Source organism: Syngnathus typhle, linkage group LG1 (genome assembly GCF_033458585.1).
Source record: "Syngnathus typhle isolate RoL2023-S1 ecotype Sweden linkage group LG1, RoL_Styp_1.0, whole genome shotgun sequence".
NCBI lineage: Eukaryota > Metazoa > Chordata > Actinopteri > Syngnathiformes > Syngnathidae > Syngnathus > Syngnathus typhle.
The window spans coordinates 27,115,671-27,136,205 of NC_083738.1; the positions used below are offsets into that span (position 1 = coordinate 27,115,671).

General features: G+C 47.4%; 3 protein-coding genes across 7 annotated transcripts; 1 reads left to right on the forward strand and 2 right to left on the reverse strand.

Moving 5' to 3' along the window:
- Positions 1 to 657: 657 nt before the first annotated feature.
- Positions 658 to 8,122, reverse strand: LOC133162565 (dynactin subunit 1-like). Of its 5 annotated transcripts, XM_061291869.1 has the most exons (31): positions 7,986 to 8,021; positions 7,375 to 7,440; positions 7,106 to 7,300; positions 6,938 to 7,019; positions 6,824 to 6,855; positions 6,720 to 6,740; positions 6,279 to 6,302; positions 6,076 to 6,162; positions 5,782 to 5,895; positions 5,347 to 5,544; positions 5,074 to 5,278; positions 4,912 to 4,990; positions 4,676 to 4,835; positions 4,513 to 4,617; positions 4,247 to 4,438; positions 4,054 to 4,167; positions 3,835 to 3,987; positions 3,598 to 3,758; positions 3,361 to 3,529; positions 3,223 to 3,291; positions 2,923 to 3,135; positions 2,679 to 2,840; positions 2,470 to 2,601; positions 2,271 to 2,396; positions 2,055 to 2,197; positions 1,813 to 1,979; positions 1,628 to 1,749; positions 1,348 to 1,543; positions 1,202 to 1,275; positions 1,041 to 1,130; positions 658 to 980 (listed from the first exon to the last, which is right to left on the reverse strand). In XM_061291869.1, exons 1-31 carry the CDS (start codon positions 8,019 to 8,021, stop codon positions 843 to 845), a joined length of 3,825 nt encoding a protein of 1,274 aa, XP_061147853.1. In that variant the 3' UTR covers positions 658 to 842. The 5 variants fall into 5 exon arrangements, with proteins under 5 accessions (XP_061147853.1, XP_061147861.1, XP_061147844.1 ...); XM_061291877.1 differs by lacking the exon at positions 6,076 to 6,162 and having other exon boundaries at positions 1,628 to 1,746; positions 7,986 to 8,122; XM_061291860.1 differs by lacking the exon at positions 6,076 to 6,162 and having other exon boundaries at positions 1,628 to 1,725; positions 6,824 to 6,858; positions 7,986 to 8,122.
- Positions 8,123 to 9,425: 1,303 nt separating this feature from the next.
- tdrd7b (tudor domain containing 7 b) lies at positions 9,426 to 16,847 on the forward strand. Its single transcript, XM_061291921.1, has 20 exons — positions 9,426 to 9,587; positions 10,551 to 10,760; positions 10,904 to 11,048; positions 11,681 to 11,855; positions 12,277 to 12,359; positions 12,443 to 12,651; positions 12,731 to 13,045; positions 13,133 to 13,416; positions 13,481 to 13,664; positions 13,756 to 13,867; positions 13,927 to 14,129; positions 14,214 to 14,348; positions 14,644 to 14,727; positions 14,795 to 14,929; positions 15,003 to 15,113; positions 15,198 to 15,346; positions 15,425 to 15,633; positions 15,706 to 15,889; positions 15,962 to 16,122; positions 16,184 to 16,847. Exons 2-20 carry the CDS (start codon positions 10,554 to 10,556, stop codon positions 16,399 to 16,401), a joined length of 3,303 nt encoding a protein of 1,100 aa, XP_061147905.1. The 5' UTR covers positions 9,426 to 9,587; positions 10,551 to 10,553; the 3' UTR covers positions 16,402 to 16,847.
- Positions 16,848 to 16,922: 75 nt separating this feature from the next.
- si:cabz01076231.1 (calcium-binding protein 2) lies at positions 16,923 to 20,251 on the reverse strand. The gene is made up of 7 exons (XM_061292099.1): positions 20,190 to 20,251; positions 19,946 to 20,087; positions 19,121 to 19,151; positions 18,851 to 18,994; positions 17,853 to 17,962; positions 17,633 to 17,780; positions 16,923 to 17,547 (listed from the first exon to the last, which is right to left on the reverse strand). The coding sequence occupies exons 1-7, from the start codon at positions 20,249 to 20,251 to the stop codon at positions 17,519 to 17,521; spliced, it is 666 nt and encodes a 221-aa protein (XP_061148083.1). The 3' UTR covers positions 16,923 to 17,518.
- Between the last annotated feature and the right edge of the window lie 284 nt (positions 20,252 to 20,535).

The following is a 20,535-nucleotide window of genomic DNA, read 5'->3' on the forward strand; positions in this document are numbered from 1 at the left end:
CTTGTTCCCTGTAAGCATCTTTGGGTTTTTGAAAAGCGCTATACAAATGAATTATTATTATTATTATTATTATTAATTACTCTGATAAAATACATACCGTATTTTCCGCCCTATAAGGCGCACCTAAAAACCTAAATTTTTCTCAAAAACCAACAGTGCGCCTTATAGCCCGGTGCGCCTTATATATGGACCAAATTCCTAAATTTAAACTGGCCCAAAGCATTGTGTCATGAAATCAATCATAAGTGGCCCGCTGAAGACTATGAATCATGAATCAAAAAGACTATGGATCATTATTTTATGATTATAAAGTAATTTGTTTCCGTCTGAAGTTGAAATAAAAAAGATAAAATGGAGAATGATTTGATTTGGATTAAAAATCTGACATGATGCATTAATGGTGCGCCTTATAGTCCGGTGCGCCTTATATAAGGATAAAGATTTAAAATGGGCCATTCATTGAAGGTGCGCCTTATAGGCCGGTGCGCCTTATAGGCCGGAAAATACGGTACTTGATTTTAAAAGACGTTCTGGCTTTAAAGATGAAATTTAGCCTTAAGTGTAGTACTATTACATTCTTACAGGTTACATGTACGAATATTTATAAAACACAAATTCTACCAAGTGATTTGAATTTTTTACAAAGTATTCATTCAGTTTAGTTCATTCAATAAGTGGTTGCATTTTATTAGAGAAATTGTACATAAAACACAGGGAGTGCATTTGGTAGAGTATAAATGCAAAAATGAGCTAATTTCCCCTGTAAAGTGAAAGAGTGGAAAAGTGTTGACGCCTCATTTGGTTGTTGTAACCAGATGAAAAAAAGGGGAAAGTAAGCTGCCTCAGACCATGAGGAGGCGATGCACTTGTTGCAGTTGCTGCTGCGACAGGACCAGACGGTGGACTTGCTCCTGTCCGCGAGTGCACGGAATGGCGACACGACCCACAAACACTGTCCCGTCCGTCTTCTCTCCCTTTGCCTGAGGTTACAAAACACCACCGTTTGTTCATTTGTGAGAGTGTGTGGATTTTGATCTCACCTTGACGAAAGAAGAGACTGGGAAGGTCGCAAAGTCGGAAGGGGCTTTTGCTCCCGGTTGATTGGACACAACGTGTTCAGCGACTTCACCCTGGAGAGAAAACAAGCATTCAGATGCACTTGAATCCATCCATCCATCCATCCATCCATCCATCCATCAACCTTGAGTTTGGCTAGAGCGTTGCTGAGGTTGTGGAGTCTGGTGGTCTGCTCCAGCAGCTGGGCGCTGGCGCTCACTAGAGGAAGATGGAGGGAGACAATGTCAGCGTTGGAGTGGTAGGGAGTGGCCACCAGATGCGTCCACACACCTGACGTCTTCCCGGTGATGTCGACCACTTTGACTTCTGCGCTCAGCTTCAGAAGCGTAGCCAGCAGCTGGTCTGTGCGGCGGTAGATGCCCATATTCAGTCCTTCTGGTGGCACCGAGCTCTCCTTGGTCACTTGGGGCAGTTTGGCTGGGCACAGTGGAGGCAGCGAGGCCAGCTGGGCACTCATCTTCTCTGCCTGGATGGTAAACACACTCTTGCTGAAGCAAATAGAAGCTCCAACCCCCTCGAGAAAAACTCATCTCCATTCTCCCAAGGACACCTTAAGTCTGATGTTTTCCGTCTTGAGCCGCTTGATGCCCAGTCTCTGAGCTTCAAGCTGCTGCTGGAGGAGAGGAGAGTCCACCACTTGCAATGGTCCTGCCAGCGATTGCGACATAGCTACTGAGGGAGGATATCAAGTAAGCTTGAAATCATCCAGGCTTCTCAGCTTCTTTAAAAATGTACCTCCTGCTGGTCCCTGAACGGCGGAAGCCATTCCGGAAGCAGGCACACCTCGCAAGCCCTCGATGGTCATCTTGGATTGATTATGGATGCGCTGTTTCAGCTCAGCTTTCTCCGCTTCCAGCTGGTCGATGTCTGCTTGCAGGGCATCCATTGTCTCCTCGAATTCCCTGGCGAAAGGAGCGCGAGTGAGACACTGAGCGCGCCAGCACGGGGGTGGCCCACTCGACAAATGATCCTCTCACTTTTCTTTCTTCTTCAGCAAGTCTAGGTTCTTGTCCAATTTGGTCTGGATCTTCTCCACACGCTCATCCGCATCCTTGGTGGATGTGTCCAGCTTCTTCTCCAGCAGGCTCAGACGGACATTGGCCTCACTCAGCTCTTCTCCCTACGAGACAAAACAAAACCAAAATGATTCTTGAACTTGCGCACCAAGTAAAACCTTTTGGACCTTGCCCAACCTTGATCTTGAGGGACTTCTTGAACTCCTTGATGGCTGCTTCTCTGTCCTCCAGCTTCACTCCGAGGCCCTCGGCATCAGTCATCTCGGCTCGGACCGTGGCTGCTCTCAATTCCACGGGAGGACTCTGAGGGAAGAATCCCAAAGTGACCACAAAGTCTCGGGTCATTAGAGACCCACCAGGACACACGAGTGCATACCTTTCCCTGTGGTTTGTCCGCGTCGTACTCTCCTTCCTGCATGGCGGTGGCCATCTTGTTCATCGTAGCAACAATGGCGCTGCAGGACTGACGCAGGCACTCGGTGCCATTAAGCGCGTGAGAGCCGTAGACCTGCGCGAGGGACGAAAACCTCCTTTGAAGCCTCAACCTGCTTGCGTCTGCCCTAAATTTCCCTGACAATTCCTTACCTGCTCCACGGCCTGACACGCCGTGTCCTCCAATTTGAGCGCATTCAGTCCTTCCTGCTCAGTCAGCGGCGCTGACATCTGAGCTCCGGCCGCCGCCACCTCTTGAAGCACCGCCACCACGCGGGTCAGCTGCCGTCTGCACTCGGTCAGCCCCTCGGACACCTGACGGCAAACCACGGCCACTTCTGCTTCATCGTTTCTTGCAATGGAGCTTCATTTGGGTTGACTGCCCACGCGTCCTTACCTGTGGTCCGAAATTGAGAGCGGCCGGGGCCCCGACGGCATCGGTTCCGGGCATTCGGCGGCGGATCTTTTTGCAAAACTGCTTGATGTCCGAGCAGGACGTGTCCAAGTCCTTCAGGAGGACAGCCAGCGTGGAGTTCTGCTGACCTGTCGCGAGGAACCCACGCAGACGGGCCACCTCCACTCCCATACAGTCCAGGGCACTTTGAGTAAACTGAGGATCAGAGGGCCAATTAAATCCCTTGCGAAATTCCTGCGAGGTTCACGTCCTAAACATGCACCGCCAAAAAGAGACCGGTACCTTAATGTGGTCAGATAGCTGCACGGTACAGTCCTCTTTGTGTTCTGCCAGATGAACACTGTACAATTGCTAGAAGCCAGAGTGAAAATTGCTGAGTAGGTTTCTACTGCCGAGGAAGTGTGGAGCAGCTTCTGTTACCTGGTAATACTTGATGGCCTTGGTCAGCGGTTCCACCTGAACAGTCTCGTCCAACTGGTCTTTGTGCAGCAGGTCAATGAAGTAATCCAGAGAGCGCTCGTGAAAGCTCATTTCCGAGTAGAGCGTGCCCATGCGCTTAAAAACCTCCACCGAGCACATACTCAAAGCCCTGCAACCAGTTTATTTCTTCGTTTATTTATTTTGCTGATGCGGAGATTTACGACATTGACAACTTACTGTTCATATTTGTGCAAGGTGGCCTGAAGCAAACTCAACGAGTACACGAGTCCAGAGGCAAAACTGCGTTGTTCTCCTGGAGGCCCTTTGAGAGCGCTGCCTAGGGCCAGGTTGCCGTTCAGATCGAACTTCTCCTGCGCTTGTTTGCTGATCAGCTCAGCCTATGAGGGACGAGCGGGAATGCTACACAAACGGGACGGAGGCGGCCGACGGCCTCCGCTTTCGACGGCCTCCCACCTTGCAAATGATCCTGGGGATGAGCAGGAGCACCAGTATGCAGTCGTGGTCCCCGCCGTGACGAAGGAAGGAGTCCGGCATGAAGGAGGTGAGCAGCGCCACCTCCCGGTTGAGCTGAGCCACTTCCATTTTCCTCAGTTCCATCTCGATGGCCTGGTGGACGGACGCGCGGCAGTCTTCAGCGCCGTGGACTTTGAATCACCGCCGTCCTTGACCTACCTTGGCGTACGCCTTTGTCTCTGCAAACTTGATCTTGAAGTCAAACAGCTCTGCGGGCGGCTGTTGCACTTCGCTACTTTCACTCTGCTGCATCGTCAGCTCTTTGTTGGCCTCCTGGCGTGCAAAAACAAACGGCGCTCGGAGCGTCAGGGCGCGGCAAGGGCGGCCCCCGCCGTCCGGGACGCGCACCCACCTGCAATCTGTTGGTGAGCTCTCTGTATTTGTTGATGGTCTGCTGGTAATCGGCCACCGTCTCCTGGGCGGCCTCCACCCTCTTGTCCGCCTCGCGGACCTTTGCGCCGCTCATGTCCAGCTGCTCCCTCAGCTCCATTTCCGTCTCCCTGGCGTTCTCCTGGAGCTCGTCGTTCATTTCATTGATGGCCTCCTGTTGAAGCAAAGAAAGTTGGCTCGTCACTGACTGACCTTGGCTGTGGACGATATCCGTAAAGCCCGACTGACCAGATCGCTGACGGTTTCTCTCAGCTCCCTGACTTTCTCTTCTAAGTCGAGGTTCCTCTCCGTTAGAGTCTCAACCATCTCCTCTGATCCCAGGGCGGCGTCCACCTGACACACAAAACGCTCAGACACGGAGCACGTTTTGGAACGCGGGTCCGAGCTTCACCTGCTCTTTCAGTTCGTCGACTGTGCCTTCGGCCTGCTTGAGCTCCTCCTGCAGTTTTTCCTTCTGAGTCCTCAGGGTCTCCATCTCGGCGTTCTTCTTCTCCATCTGCTTCTGCAGTTTCACGTGCTCCTGTTTCTCAGAGGCAGACAGGTCGCGCATCCTGAGGAGAAGAATTTGTTTCGGTGAAAGGGAGTAGTCAAAAGCGCTACCTCAGATTGGTTCTTCAACCTATTTACCTGACTAAGGCCTCCTTCAGTTTGCTGTTCTGCTCCTCGAGCTGTTTCACATGGTAAGTGGAGGCGGCGCCATCTGAGCCTGCGGGAGGAACAAAGACGCAAATTACCTTTGAGTCGATTCCACAATGGGACATTTGTGAAACGAGCGTGCAGAGGACAGACCTTTCTCTGAAATGTCGTGCCGAAGGATCTCCAGGTCCATGGACAACTCCTCCACTTTCTCCTTCAACGTTTCCACCTCCACCTGTAGCGACTCTGCTCGCTCTTCAGCCATCTCTTTATCCAGGGTGGCCATTTCGATGGCATCCGCTGTGTCGGACATCTCCTCCATGTAGCGGTCCTTAGCCTCTTGAGCGTCGCGGGCTTCCTGGAGGAACAACGTGAGCTTCAGGTTGGGAAAAAAAATCCACATTTTGATGTCGTAATCGATATTACCCTCTTGGCTTCTTTGAGATTTTTTTGTAGCTCGGCCTGCTGCTCCTGCATTTTGCTCTTCCACTCATGCAGCTGCTCCAGTTGGATCTTGTGCTTCTCCAGCTCCTTCAGTTTGGCCTTGTCTTCCGTGCGCTTGGCTTTCAGCGTCTCCAGCTTCTCCTCCAGATCCTTCACCTGAGCCCGCAGTGATTCTTCCTCCTGGGAGTAGCACAGGACACAGGTTGGACCGATTCTTACACCCCAAGAAATAAATTGTAAGAAATTATCATATAATTAATATTATTATATAAATATTGTAAATAAATTGTTGGGAATAGATCTTTTTTTCTCTCTTTGGTATCCTTTCCCATTAACCGCAATACAAATACGTGGAATTGAAATTGTTTACATTTAATTTACTCACCAGCATAATTCTATAATCCATTAGCGACCCACCTTACTCGGAGTAGCTGGAGCAGAAGTTCCGATGTGAGGCATGAGTGGAGCACCCTGGTGGGGGGACAGGCCCACCTCGCTGACATCACCAGATGACAGATTCTCACGAGAGGCCTGACAAAAGAAGGTGGCGGATATATTATTTCACCATTCATTTGATTTGGCTAGAGCAAGCTCTGCGTGCACTTTAAGTTCATCAAGTAAATCCCATCTTTGAGCCAAACGAGCCAAATGCACCCGTGTCCACTGTCGCGCTTCACCACTTCCCGTGATACGTGACGTGGCGGAGCATACCATCAGCGGCAGGCCGGAGCGGCTCGGGGGACGTAGCAAGAGGGAGGGGAGCGAGGTGGCGGGCGCCAGACGCTTTGGCGTGCGCCACTGCCACGGTACGAGCACAAACACCGTGTTACTACGTGGAAGTGAAAATCGCCGTCCGTTCCGCCCTCAAAACAAAATCCTTCATATGACAAGAGGAACTTTGACCATGATCTCACCTTGATAGAACGGCGGGTAGAGGACTGGAGGAGAGGAGGAATGCGCACACGAAACAAGGTAAGAGATTAGCGACAAAGGAATAGCAAACCAGGTGAGTGTTATCTTGATTGTTTCAAGTTAATTAAAAAAAAAAAAGAAAATCTCCACTCGGGGCGCAAAAAAAAAAAAGCAACATGTCACTTCATGCAACTGTGTCAAAGGACCTCACAAGCTTGCACAAAACAACGTGTGCATGCTTCCACCCAACACAAAGTGTACGTGCAAAATCAATGTGCAAGTCTGAGTGGCCCAAAAAAAAAGAAATTTTTTTTCGGCCTTGTGCCGATGCATTTTTTATTTTTATTTTTTAAGGGAGGAGTTTGACACTATCAATTGTTAAATGAGTGGCGTTAACATAAAGCAAAACACACACACACAAAAAGACCTAGAAACATTTCTACCTTCTTGGCGCTTACGGGTGCCTGGAAAATATTTTTTTGGGGGAAAAAAAAAACAACAACTTGTGTTTGATCAATAAATCATACGCTAAATGATGATTGCATACCTGTTTACTTGTTTTGGGAATCTCTGGGATATCTGCTGGAGCAAAGTCATATTTCATGAAATTGATTCCTTGTAACTTTTAAAAGTTTATCAATGTAAGACACAAAATGTCCACCTTTTTGTCTGAGGATCCTGGAGCCACCAGACTCGGGAGTGTCGGGAGATGTCGCACTGGAGCCGTCATCCACCACCTGGATCTGCATACGGAGCGACGCATGACAAATATTAGGTTCGAAACACACACATTGCCTCATGAGCGCTTAACGCCGTCCATCTTACAAACCTGAGTCTGTCTGACAAATATTCCATGGTTCTCCTCGCAGGTGAAGTAGCGCTTCCCCTGCACGGTGCCGTCGTTCTTGCCTTTGGGCTCGTTGAGGATGACACCCACCCATTTGCCAGAGGCAAACAGGGTCGCTCCAATGAAGGCGACGGTGCCACGCTGGCCTTTTCCGATCACTTCCACCACAGAACCAATCTAGGAGGAACGAACAGGGCAGGTATTTGGATGAACTGAAGCCTTCATTTTTTCCATCAATGTCTGCAAATGACCTTTGGAGCTTTCCCACTTTCCACAGTTCCCCCGCTGCTCATTCTGCTGATCAATGGGCTCGTTAGCTGGTGGATTGTGGAAATGGAGGACAGAAAAACAATATAGTTATTATACATCCTTACGTAAGATGAGACGAGCGATGGTGGTCATTTTGAAATTCTTTTGGATGACTTTTCTTAAAATGTTGGCTCAGCAAAAGAGCTGATATCATTTGCCAGTCACATGTGGCAGACCACAGTAGGCTGCTTCAAATCTTGTCTCTTGAATTGCCCCAGCTCGCACAAAGACCCCCATTCAAAACGAAGCAGGTCATGCTAACTCATGTCGCCTAATGCTTTGAACCACAGGGGAGAAACGGGATGGAAAAGACTTTTCATCATACAAGCAGGAGCAAGAATCGGTTTTTATAAACTTGTATGAATTACACTTTGGTAAAAGTCGTTTAATTTGTCTCTTTTCATCAAGATGGAGACGCAAGATAATCCGAGGTAACTCACACTTCTGAAATGAGGTGAGTCTTTCAAATGGAAACTTTTTTTTGTTCCCCCCATCAAAGTATTAAGTGTGGGGTTTTAGTCAGGACTATTATGCTGTCTTTCTAGTTACTTACCTGGGGTGTGTAAGAATGCCTCCTATTCATAGCCATGGCAATTCAAATTAAAAATACAAGGTAGATCCAAATGCTCAAACGACTCAACTCAAGTGTTGTTTTTTTGTTCATGATGCTTTCCCTTTCCAAGCATTTAGAGGAGTGGCCCAAGTGGCGCATCACTAAACGTCACTACTGAGACGAATGGGGAAAGGGAGGGCGAAATATTTTTTCCCATGTCAACATTGAAACAGCTGTTGAAAATGTTCGTTGACGCTGCAGGGGAACGGAAGTGAGACAAAATCACCAACAACAATTTATGGTGATGAGCTGTATTAACTTGTCACTCCCGTTCTGTCCTGCTCATACATGCGCAGTGGATTTAGTGTGGTTTCCCTGTCCTGTTAAGTCCGACTGCCTCACCCTTTCACCTAAGTGATATAGAGGTTCGTTTTAGCCGAGCTAGATTGTCAAGGGTGTTATTCACCCTCCATAACCAAAGTGATCTTGCGGTTTATTCTTTTTAAATTGAACTCAACCCCAACTGTCATCTGCTAACACAAGGCTTCCATGACTGATGTCGATCAGCAGCACAATTCCATCATAGCTTTTTTTCCCCTCTGTCAGTTTCTGTTTAAGCTAATGTCAGCATAACCAATGTAACGCTGCACCTTTTATTTTTTCATATAACAAGAGCACCCGAGACACTCGCGGTTTAAAATCACGACTTTTCAAACTCACGCTTAAAATACAACCTTTTGGTGTATCACCTTGGAATGTGGATTTCAAGTTATTGTTGCTATCTTTCCTCCTTGTTTTCCTTGGTCGCGACCCTGCTCCTTTTCTTCTGTTGCCTTTCTTGTGCACTACCGCCACCTTGTGGTGTGGAATCTCAATCAAGGAAATTTACACTACAGTAGTTTATCTTTTGTGAGCGCCGTATTACTCAAATAAGATACACAATTACTATCATTTTTGTAGTGTATTTCCACAAAATATTCACACAAATTATAAAATATTTATTTATTTCTGTATATATGTATTTATTTATTTATTTGTTTGTTTGTTTGTTTGTTTGTTTGTTTGTTTGTTTGTTTGTTTGTTTGTTTGACCAGGTACGGTCTCCTCACTTCCGGTGGTCTGACATGCACAAAGGTTGATTTGAAACAGCGCCCCTTACAACGAGCCGATGCATTACGCGCATTTATGGCATTTTTGTCTTGTAATTATGTTCAATGCCAGAGTAAATATTATTCTGTCCCGTTTATCCCACTTCACTATTAGCTTTATTTGGGTCACAGGTTGAGTAAATATGCACGAATCTGTCAAACTGACTGAGCATTATAATTGTGATCGTGTTTTCCTAAACTGAAACTATACTAAATTGTTTTTGTCAGTTTCGTGCGCTATGCCCGGCTTGTCATGATCTAGAGGCCCAGGCTGAATTGACCAATCAGGCTGCGGAGGAGAGGTGGTGCCGTGTCCCGGTTGGAAGCCACACACACCGGCTTCCACAGCTCCAGACAGATCCGGCCGCGCCGTTCCGTGGTGTGGTGACAAGCGCGTCAAGACAGCGCCTGTCAAACTTGGAACTTCTGAGAGGAAGGTGGAAACGCGTTCAAGGTGATTAACGGTGACTTTAACAAAACTTTGCGTTGTTTTGTTTTTCCTTTTCGAGCTTGGGACGTTTTTTTTTTTTCCAAGCTCACCGAGTTCGAATCGGATTTCCGGGTCTTTCTTGCAAAATAAAATTATTACCATCGAAATCAAGAAGAAATTTGGGGCACTCTCGCGTTTTATATGAAAAGACTTTTGGACTATGTTCCGGCTTTGCTGTTAACTCCCCAGGTAACTTGCTGGTGTCGTATTTGTGGCAGGATGATTTTAAATTCCTTGTCATTTAAACGCTCCGGTATGATTGCAATGCGTATTGTCAGCAAATCGGTGCAAACAAATATTTGCGACGAATTTAAGTCGATTTACTTTCGCAAAGACAAAACTTGTGAAAACTCTTCCAAATAGTTTGGTGTCGAATCAAGGGCGTGGATCTGAATTGTGACACGTTACGTCATTTCGGTTTCATTTCTAGTCTGCACACAGCAGTGATCGAAGTCTTTCAAAAACCCCAAGCGTATTTCGTGCAGTCACTTATTAGTTTGTGCAGTTGCTCGATATTATTCCGTTAGAGGCATTTATAATCAGCGTCAAAATAAATTGGCTCCCAGCTCACGATTTACACCAAATGACGATAATGATAATAATTAAAAAAAAAGGTCTGTCTAAAGTGTCCCACCACATCAATTCAGCTTATTATATATTATAAATCTCCAATACGTGTCGAGACCCAGTTACGATTTAACTTGTGCATTGTTTGGTATTTTAAGGATGTTTTGGCGGTTTGGCAAATTTCTTTTCTTTTGGGAGGAGGAATGCATTGACTTTGCTGCCTCACAAAATTTCGGCAAGATATTGTGTCATTTACATATACATTTCTGAAATATATCATTCTTAATGTGTCTGTAAGGCCACACTCATCCAATTCATTGCCTCATCTGAATGTTTTCTGCTCACGTATTTGCTGTTTAGACCATGTCTGACGGAGAGCTGATCAAGAAAATGCTAAGGGTCATCCTCCAAGCCAACAAGGGAGGACTATCGCTGTCCCGCCTGCAGTCCGAGTACAAGGAGCTGACCGGTGAACAGATTCCACATAAGCAGATGGGACACAACCATCTGGACACTTTGCTGGCCAGCATGCCCTCGGTCGTCCGCGTGGACCGCAGCCGCTCTGGAGAGGTGCGAGCGTCCTTGCAAACAGTCTAATCCGGTTGAAGGAGATTTAGAAAACTGAGCCTCGCCGATCAGTCACATCCTCATTGATACAAACCGCCAGCCATCTAATAACGGCATTTTTTTTTTTTTTGGTGGTATGTCTCCAGTTGGTGTACTTTGCCTCTGCGGATAAAGAGACGGCCCACGTTGCCAAGGTGATGGCTCGCCAGCGCGGTTCCAAGAAAACCGGGCGGCCCCACGTGGTGAACACCCAGATGAGGGTCAAGCCAACGGCCTTGCTTGTCTTCAACGGTACACTCGGTTTTTGGGAGCGTCACGGTTAGATTGACAAAATGAGAACGACGGAGCTTTTTATATTGCGGTGAGGCGAAAATCTATAAAATCCACAATATTTACGGGCAGCGTTCAAAGGCACGAGTCTTTGTAAATGATCTAATATGAGGTCATCATAGAGTTGCTGCTCACATACCGCCCAGACCCTTCTTAGTTTGGTCCTAACGTTTGCCGTGCCTCCACTAGAGAGTGTGATTCTGCAGAATATTCTTGGTGGGTGGGGGTGGGTGGGGGGGTCTTGTAGGTGGAAGAGACAGCACTATAGGGGAAGAAAACGAAAGGCAGCACAATGCTCGTGTAAGAGCTATCGAGCAAGAATGACAGCGAGCCACGCTGAGAATTGGCCGCGAGACAACAGCGGCTGATTCATGCATCAGCCTCTACAACCACCCGCAATTTTAATATTCAGGGAGAGTCAGACCTCGATCGGACTGCGAGTTTGCCGACGTGACGCTCGTCTGCTGGTTTTAACATTCGCTGTAGGTACGCGTGGCTGTGTCATTGATCAAAGTATGTGCGGTCTCCTGTGTGACACGTGCCGTCTAATTCGATACCGCAACCTCTCAGCGTGTACGTGTGCTTCGATGCAGCAAAACCTCAAACCTCCCTGAGGCAGCCGAGCCACCGCGGACGAAGCGGCGCCAGAGGAGGCGGCGGCGGCGGCGGCCGGGGCTCCGGACATGGAGACCACAGACAATCCCGGGAGGTGAAGGATGGACAGTCGGAGGGCAGGTCCAAGATGGCCAACCAGACCACACCCGGCAGGTAAATAAACCCGCGACTCTTTGGCCAGCCACAGTTGACTCGGAAAACAACCCAGTGACATCATCATCATCGTCCCGCGGCGGTACAATGGGGCGCAAACCTTCCTAATCCTTCTATTCTCTGCTAGATTAACCCATGTAAACCAAACTAGAGTGAATCAGCACATCCAACGGAGCCCTCTGGAGCTTTTATGTTGACAGCCGTCGGGTTCTATCGCGCAAACCTCCATTTGGTTGTTTGGCAGGAAGTCGTCAATTCATCACCATGGAAACAAAAACAAAAAAAATGCCGTTCTGGCCCTGTCCAATGAAATTTTGTTTGCTAAGACAGGACTGACTATTAGGTTTGGGCTCCTCACCATGTGAGACGGAGCCAGTACTAGCAATTTCTTGGAAAACTAAGACTAAGGTCCCGTGTCCAGGTCGGAAAGGAGGATGACGCTCCCGTCACGCTTTCAGAAGGAGGTACAGGCTCACATTTCCAGAAACACCCAACACACTTGTCGTAAGTCTCCGTTTCGTCTCCCGAGTCGTTATTCAAATAAATCTTCAATCTCGTCCTGATCTTTGTCTGGATCTCAACTCCAGAAACTTCCCATTTGAATGAGAATTTGGACTCGGGCAAAAGCAAAGTGTACAACCCTCAGCAGGTCCAGAACTGCATCAAGGACATCCTGTCCCTGTACAGCAACGGTTTCTGGGTGTCCAAGCTGCCTCAGATCTACAAAGAGCTCTACAAACAGGACCTGCCAAGCGAGGCCATCCGAGACCTGGAGACCTGGAAGCACATCTGCACCGTAAGTTCTTTGGGAATGTCATCCCGAGGTGGCACGTAATCAGCGTCTTTTGGATTTATTTATTTTTTTGTCTCTCCAGATCGAGCGAACATGCAGCAGTAACCCGTCTGAGCTGCTTCTCTACCCGGCCAAGGAGCGGACGAGCGGATCCGTTCCTCCTTCAGCTTGTGTTTCTTCTTCCAGCTCCCCACCCGACAAGCCCTCGCAGTACCCCGACCAACGATTAAAAGAATCCGGCTCACAGCCTCCTTCGTCTTTGTCGTCCCCCAGCCCGCCCTCGTCGCCAGCTTCCCTTAGCCCCGAGCTGAAGCAGAAACTGGAGGAACTTCTGCTCAAATATTCCAGCGGGCTGTGGGCCCACGCGCTGCCGAAGCTCTTCCAGGACACTTATAAAGTCAGAATGGGAAAAAAAACAACAACCACAAAACATCTCATTCCCGTGTGGTGGTGCGCTTGAATGTTTTCTCTTTTCTCGAATCAGACCAAACTGCCTGCGCACGTCCTGGATAACCTTCACCTCCTCTCCGACATCTGCACCGTCGACTACCCGATGCCCGACAACCCCAAGAGGGCCATCTTGTATCGGAGGAACACAGGAGGAGGAGACGAGAACTGTAACAGGAGAAGCTCGTCGGCCAGTGAGGAGGAGCAGAAAGTGAAGGCGAGACCGTGCGAGCGCTCGGTGCCTCCTCTGCAGATCCCCAAAGAGGAATATCCCTCCGTGCTGGTGGTGGAAGCCACAAACACCAACAAAGTCGTTTTGAGGTACATGAGATGTTTTGAAGCGGATGAGGTGGCTCCATCTCACCGTGTTCTTCTTGGTTTGAAGGTACATCGGTGAGAACTACTCGCAGGCTCAGGAGCGTTTGGAGGATGAAATGAGGGAATTTTACAGCCCGGGCAAGTTGACGCTTCGCTCAGCGCCGCCGTCGGGCCAACTCGTAGCCGTCAAAACCGAGGAGGAGGAAGTTCTGAGAGCTCAGGTGTGCGAGCTCTTGGTGGATAAGGTGAAGGTGAGAGGTTAGGAGGCTTTGATTTCAAACACCTGCCCAATTTTTTTTTCTTCTTCTTGAAGAATTTCAAATTGCCCCTGCGGCTTTCCAGGTGTACTTTGTGGATCATGGTTTCTCCGAAGTGGTTAGCAAAGGCAAACTTTTCGAGCTGGACGAAAAGTTCTTGAAACTACCTTTCCAAGCCACCAAGAGCAAACTGGCAGGTGAGAGGGAAAATGCCGACGTTTCCTTCGGCATCTATTCTGGAGTTTTCTGTGTCCAGGTCTGGAGCCCTTCAGTCAGGAGCCCGCTGTGCTGAAGACTTTGGAGGCCATGGCGAGCGGCCGCATCCTATTGGCCGAAATCCTGCAGAGGGGGCAGACCCCTTTGATGGTCTTGTACGACACGTCGCAGGATGACGACGTTAACATCAACGCCGCCTGCATGAAAGCTCTGCAGGACAAGAACCTCGTCAGTCCCTTGCAGGTCAAAAGGGGGAGGGGCCAACTGCTGCCCGCCTTCTCAGGATTTCCAATCTATAAAATCTTTTCTATTTTTCCTTTTCCTCAGGTTAACAGCGCTTATATGAATGTGACCGTCACCAGCGTCTGCTCTGATGGGACCATCTACTGTCAGCTCCCCTCCAGAGGTCTGGCCAAACTCAACGAGATCCTCGACAACATCGAGACCTACTTCCACACGCAGGTGACTTTAAATACACTCATGGAGCGTGTCGTTGATTTTGTCTGACGTTTCAGCCTCTGAAGAGTCTTTTGTGAATGTGTCGCTGGTGTCTGAAATTAGCGGCTGGATTGAGATTAGGTTGATAATCTGGATTAGATCCTCGGCCAAGCCACTTAGGGTGTGAGCAGCACGGCCTCACCGCTCTCCTTTAAAGCTTTACGTGGATGTTTACGGAAACGACGTGGCAAGTCGACGCATTGCAGAGGAAATCTCACACCGCCTCATTTCGGACTCATGAAATTAATTTTGCTCCCAGGTAACGTCAGAGTTTCTGGTCTCCAGGCCATTCTGCGGCAAAGGATGCGTGGCTCGATACAAAGGCAGATGGGCCCGCGTGGAAGTAAGAGTGCGTGAAAAGAAACAAAATGCCCAAATGACAAATTGACCATTTTCTATTTCTTATTTAGATCACAAATCTGCACGGCAGCAGAGTGTTGGACATCCTCTTCCTTGACGTGGGAGTCCAGGCTTCCGTAGAAGTCTTTGAGCTCAGGGAGATTCCACACAAGTTCCTCCGTGACCTCGTGGCCATCCCACCGCAGGTTGGCATGACAAAAAAAAAAAAAAAAAAATCAAACAAACAGCAAGTTTGGTCTGTCATCGACCCGTGTCTAGGCTGTCAAGTGCCGCCTGGCAGACCTTTCTGTCAGCGTAGGATCCTGGAGTCCAGATACTGTCCAGTGGCTTCGGGAGAAAGTTCTCAACACCACTGACTGCAGCATGAAGGTCATTCAGTACTCACGTTTTTTTTTTTTTCCCCTGACGACGCAGAGTGAAAATGTTCATCATATGTGAAATTTGCACCTGAAGGTGGCCAAGGTGGACAAAAGCAAACAGTGCGTCTACGTTCACCTCTTCACCGACAAGAACTTCCACGACCCAGCTTGTAGTCTCAACCACCGGATGGCCCGCTCGGACCTGTTCAAAGAGCAACCTGATGTCTATCTGACCAGCCACAGGTGCCTTGAACGCTTTGGAACGACACCTCTGACCATTTCCCCCCTCCACTTTGTCATTCCTTGTCATTTTTGTCATAGTCCCATCAAGATCTCCACACTCGCCGCACCCAGCAAGATTTCGAGCGATGGCGACATCACCAACGGCAGTCCTAAGTCGGTGGCAACCAAGACTTACCTCAGAAAAATTCCGGCCGGACCCAAAGGACCTGCCGGCAGCCCACCTGGGGCTCAGTCAGGCCCTTCATCCGCTTTCCAGCTGCCACCGTTGCTAACGCTGCCCCCTGCAGGTCAGGATCTCCATTCCTGTCATTTCTGTCTGTACATGACCTGACTTTTTTGGGGGGGGGGGTCACGTCCAGGGAACAATATGGACGTGTACGTATCAGTGGCGTGCCATCCGGGCCACTTTGTCCTCCAGCCCTGGAGGGATATGTACAAGCTGGTGGTGCTGATGGGGGAGATGATCCTCTTTTACAACCAAACGGACGACAGACCTCTGAGCGTGCACAAGAATCACATCTACGCCGCCAAGGTGGAGAACAAGTGAGTGAAGCACTTCCCAAGTCAACATCACGGAACTTCTGAACGTGTGCACTCCTCCTTCTCTCCGTGCAGCTGGTACCGCGTTTTAGTGAAGGGCGTTCTCAGCAATGGGCTGGTGTCCGTTTACGAGCTGGACTACGGAAAGCACGAGGTGGTCAGCTGCACGCAGCTGCGAGCTCTTCACAAGGAGTTCAGACAGCTGCCCTTCCAGGGAATCACCGCTCAGCTAGCCGGTAAGTTCCGCATCCAAAACCCAACCAAGGCACCTTCCTTTTCACCCGTCTCGGCCCTCAGGAGTGAAGACGAGGCAGTGGTCCGAGGAAGCTTCCATCGTCTTCAGAAACCACGTGGAGAAGAAGCCCCTCGTGGCCCAGCTGGAGGCCGCACAGGAGGCGGCAAACTCCTGGGACAGGAAGCTGATCGTTTTCCTGGTGGACACCTCGCAGCAGGATTGCGACATCTGGGTGCACGACATCATGGCCGAGTTTGTGGACAAACTCCCCGATGAATAACACTGTGGACAATCTCAGCTTTGCTCCTTGGTCTCCGACAAGAGCTGAGACATTTTTCAAACAATTCCCGGGACTGAAAAGAATGGAAATAAGAGACTGAAGGTTAAGTGGAGTAAAATATCGCCCCCCGGTGGCCGTTTTTGAGACTACATCTAGAACTTGATTGCGTGAGTGCAGTGCCGCGGAAATAGTGTCAAACACGGCCGAGCTACGCCGTTTGAGTCGCGATGGCAATTATTTGCACCCTTTCCAAATAATACGCAGAGATCATTAGAAATTAACCAACGCATGTCGGTTTCAAATGAATGCGCCACATTCCATTTATTTTTTAAATGCTGTTGAAAGCTCTGAGCTGCACTGTTGACTAATTTATTATTGCCTGGAATCTTGCATTTTATTTAACAATAAGATATTGACTTGTGGAATAAAGTCAATGTGACAGAAAATTCTTGTGTCCTTTTCCCCTGTAAAAGTACCGTTTTTTTTTTCCATGTATAAGGCGCAAAATTTAACAAATTTATTGTCCTAAAGTCTGGGGTGCGCATTATACATGGGTACAATTTTTTTTTTTTTAATCCGGATATGATACGGAGGCCGCCATTACAGATGCGCTTTCTTCTCTGCTGTTCACTTCAAACACAATGCTCTGGTATCAGACGCTTGCTCGATCATCTGCTTGTTTGCTGTCACAATGTGCCCTACACAAATCCGAAACATTTCTTTGCTATCGCGTTTGCTAGCGCATGCGCAGTGATACTGACCGGCAGAATAACATCCGGTTGTTCCCAAAGATATTTTTTCTGAAATAATTTTACGTTAATCGACTTAAGTAGGAGTCAAAATTTGGGTGCGTATTATACATGGGTACAGGCTTTTTTCCAGCATCAACATGCCATTTTTAGGGTGCGTATTATACATGGGGGCGCATTATACATGGAAAAAAACGGTACCAGAAAAAAAGCGGTTTTGGATTTCTTTATTAAAGTAGCAAAACATACTCAATTTTCTTTACATGTTACGCTAAATTGACTATTTTTTCAGTTATGACACTTAGGCACACAATGTCGTATATGTTGAACTACAAACTTTTGCTCAGTTATCGTTGCAGTGCTGGCGGCTAGCGGATGGAGAGCATCATCACAAACTCTGAAATGAGGAGCAGAGAAGAGACACAACAACTTGATGTCAATGACACAAAAACAAAAAATCAGTCAGCTTTGGCCATTTTCACCTTCAAAGTCAATATTTCCATCTGCGTTGATGTCCAACTCCTTCAAGATCTCCTCCAGCTCTCCTTTCTTCAGCTTCTCGCCCAGCAGGCTCTTGGCCGCCTCCTTCATCTCGTCCTGCGTGATCTTCCCATCTCCGTCCAAGTCAAACTTGGCATGACAAAGATGACTTTAAGGTGCGTGTGCGTTTATCTAAGATGGTAGTGTCAAACAGAAGCCCACCTGGAGGAATGCCGACTGGAGCTCTTTCAGTCCCAGCATGTCTGCTGTTTCGCCCATCATTCTGGGGCCCATCAGCTCAGTAAAGTCTTCAAAGTCCATCAGCCCGCCCACTAGGGAGGGAAGAATTGCAACATGAGCAGGATCAATTGCAAGTTCTCATCAGTGTGACACAGTGTGAAAGGTCACATGAAAATCTCTCTCTCTCTCTCTCTCTCTCTCTCTCTCTCTCTCTCTCTCTCTCTCTCTCTCTCTCTCTCTCTCTCTCTCTCTCTCTCTCTCTCTCTCTCTCTCTCTCTCTCTCTCTCTCTCTCTCTCTCTCTCTCTCTCTCTCTCTCTCTCTCTCTCTCTCTCTCTCTCTCTCTCTCTCTCTCTCTCTCTCTCTCTCTCTCTCTCTCTCTCTCTCTCTCTCTCTCTCTCTCTCTCTCTCTCTCTCTCTATATATATATATAGAGCAAAATATGGAAGCAAATTGGAAAAAAAAATCTGTGAAACTGCAGCTGTCAACTTTTGTTGTAATATCACAAGCCACCACTTGATGGCAGATGTCTTTCTTGAGTGTTCACTGCTGTGACTACTTATGTGGTTAAAAAAAAAAAAATCAATATCCTTGTTTTGCTTCAAAGCTTTTGTTGCTGGCTTTGGATAGAGGATCATTTATATAGGCTTTGCAATTTCTTCAGACCTCAGATTTGGAACAAAATGGATGAAGCCTTAAAGGTCATGCCCTCTATCTCTAATTTAAAAAAACAACAACATCATTTTCACTATCTTTTACAACCCTATAATTAAATCCACCTTTCCATAGTTAGCTGTGTCTGTGTGTATAATGAGTCTGTCTGTCTGTCCATCCAGGCCCCGTTATATTATCTAAGCTTATACTTGGGGACCTTTTTCCTCACACTATTAAAATGTCAAGTGAAAGATTAATGAAGGTGTGAAGAATAAAGTTTCATTCATTGAAATCGTAACAGTATTCTACATCTGGTTTGAGGCCTCACTCCTCATTTTGATCTGCTGCACGATCTCCAGCAGTTCCATCTCGGTGGGCATGTAGCCCATGGTCCTCATGCATTCAGCCACATCTTTGTAGTTCAAGTAGCCGTCCTGGTCATAGTCAAACTCCTTGAAGGCTTCCTGCAGCTCTGTAAAAAAAAAAAAAAAAAAAAGGCAACAACCTTGAGAGCGTTTCCAGAATTGGATTAGCGCTGTTCCAATTTGAATTAGGCTACCAAAATACCCAAACGATTGTTTTGATTGGCGAGACTTACCGTCTAATTCCCCTTGTGCTAATTCTCTGTCCTGTTGAAAGACAACAAGGTCATTTTTCATGTCAAAGCTTTGGTTTTGTGCACATAGCATCCAGCTAGATCCATCAGGCACACAGACAGAAGCTGACGGAAATCACCTTTGCTGAAGCTAACCAAGTGTGGCGTTAAGCGGCAGTTAATCTGGGGTTTAACGCACACGCGGCAGTCTTACGGGATCAGTCCGTGTGCTGCTTGACGCCACTATGATGTCTGATGTTCGCAAGCAGGTGGAGTAGTTGTTAAAGATTTTTTTTTTTTTGGGCATTTATTAAGCGTCAGCATGAGTGGTTAATAGCAGCCTACATAATAAATATAATCTGTGAAAGAAAAACCCTAACCATAACCCAGAAAATGTGATAATAGAAATCTTGCATTACTATAAGACCTATTTGTTATCATAAATTATTTATTTGTGGGTGTTTTTTTAAGATCCATTTTCGTTTTCTAGCATGCAATTAGCCATAAGCTAACGTCAACGCAACTTTGATGCTATCAAGATGTAGCTTTCTGAATGTAAACTGACAAAAAAAAAGCCAATTTAGCGCATGAAAACAACAGAATTTTTATTTTTTTTTATACACGATATAATCTGCTAACCAATGTGCCAATTTTAACAAAGTACAATAATAGATCCTATTTTTTTTAGGCATCAATATTTTACTTTCGCCAAAATGTTTTCTACTTCCCACTACTGTGCAAATGCTCAAAACGCTTGAAAATAATCAATCCTTTATGTGTGTGTGTGTGTGTGTGTGTGTGAAAAGAAAGTTAACTTTGTGTACTCACAGCCCCGAAGACGCTGTTCAGCACAGAGTTGTAGACCTTGTTCATGCTTTCGTTGTTCTTCTTCGACTTTTTGGATGACTTCTTTGGCGTCTCAGACACCGAGCCCGATGGAGAGGCCTGAGACGAGGCCGGTCCACTTTTGCTGTACCCGACGTACGTGGATGAGCGCTCAGGTTTTTGTATGTGCACGTTATTTGAACATTGTCATTTCCCATTCAGTGATTAAGACGCAAATGAAACATACCCATCGGTTGAAGTGGAGTCTGCAGAAGTCGTTGATGTTGTTCGTTCTCCTACCTTGGACATGCTGAAATAAAAAAGAGAGGTATGGAATATGTCCCTTGGAGCTTGAACTTTTCTACAATGTCCTTACCTTTATGTGTCCCCCGCAGGGTGAGAAAATGAAGCAGGACTGTGTCCAGAGTTGTTCCTCCTTTCCTGCTCTCTCTGATGTCGTGTCTTTGGCGCCTTGACCTCTTTCTATCCAAGAGGCTTAGCAGCTAATTACGCGGCTGAAAGTGTTGCCAAAGAAAGCGAAACAAGGAGCATTCCGAACCCTAACCTTAACCCTAACCCCAGCCCTAACCCTA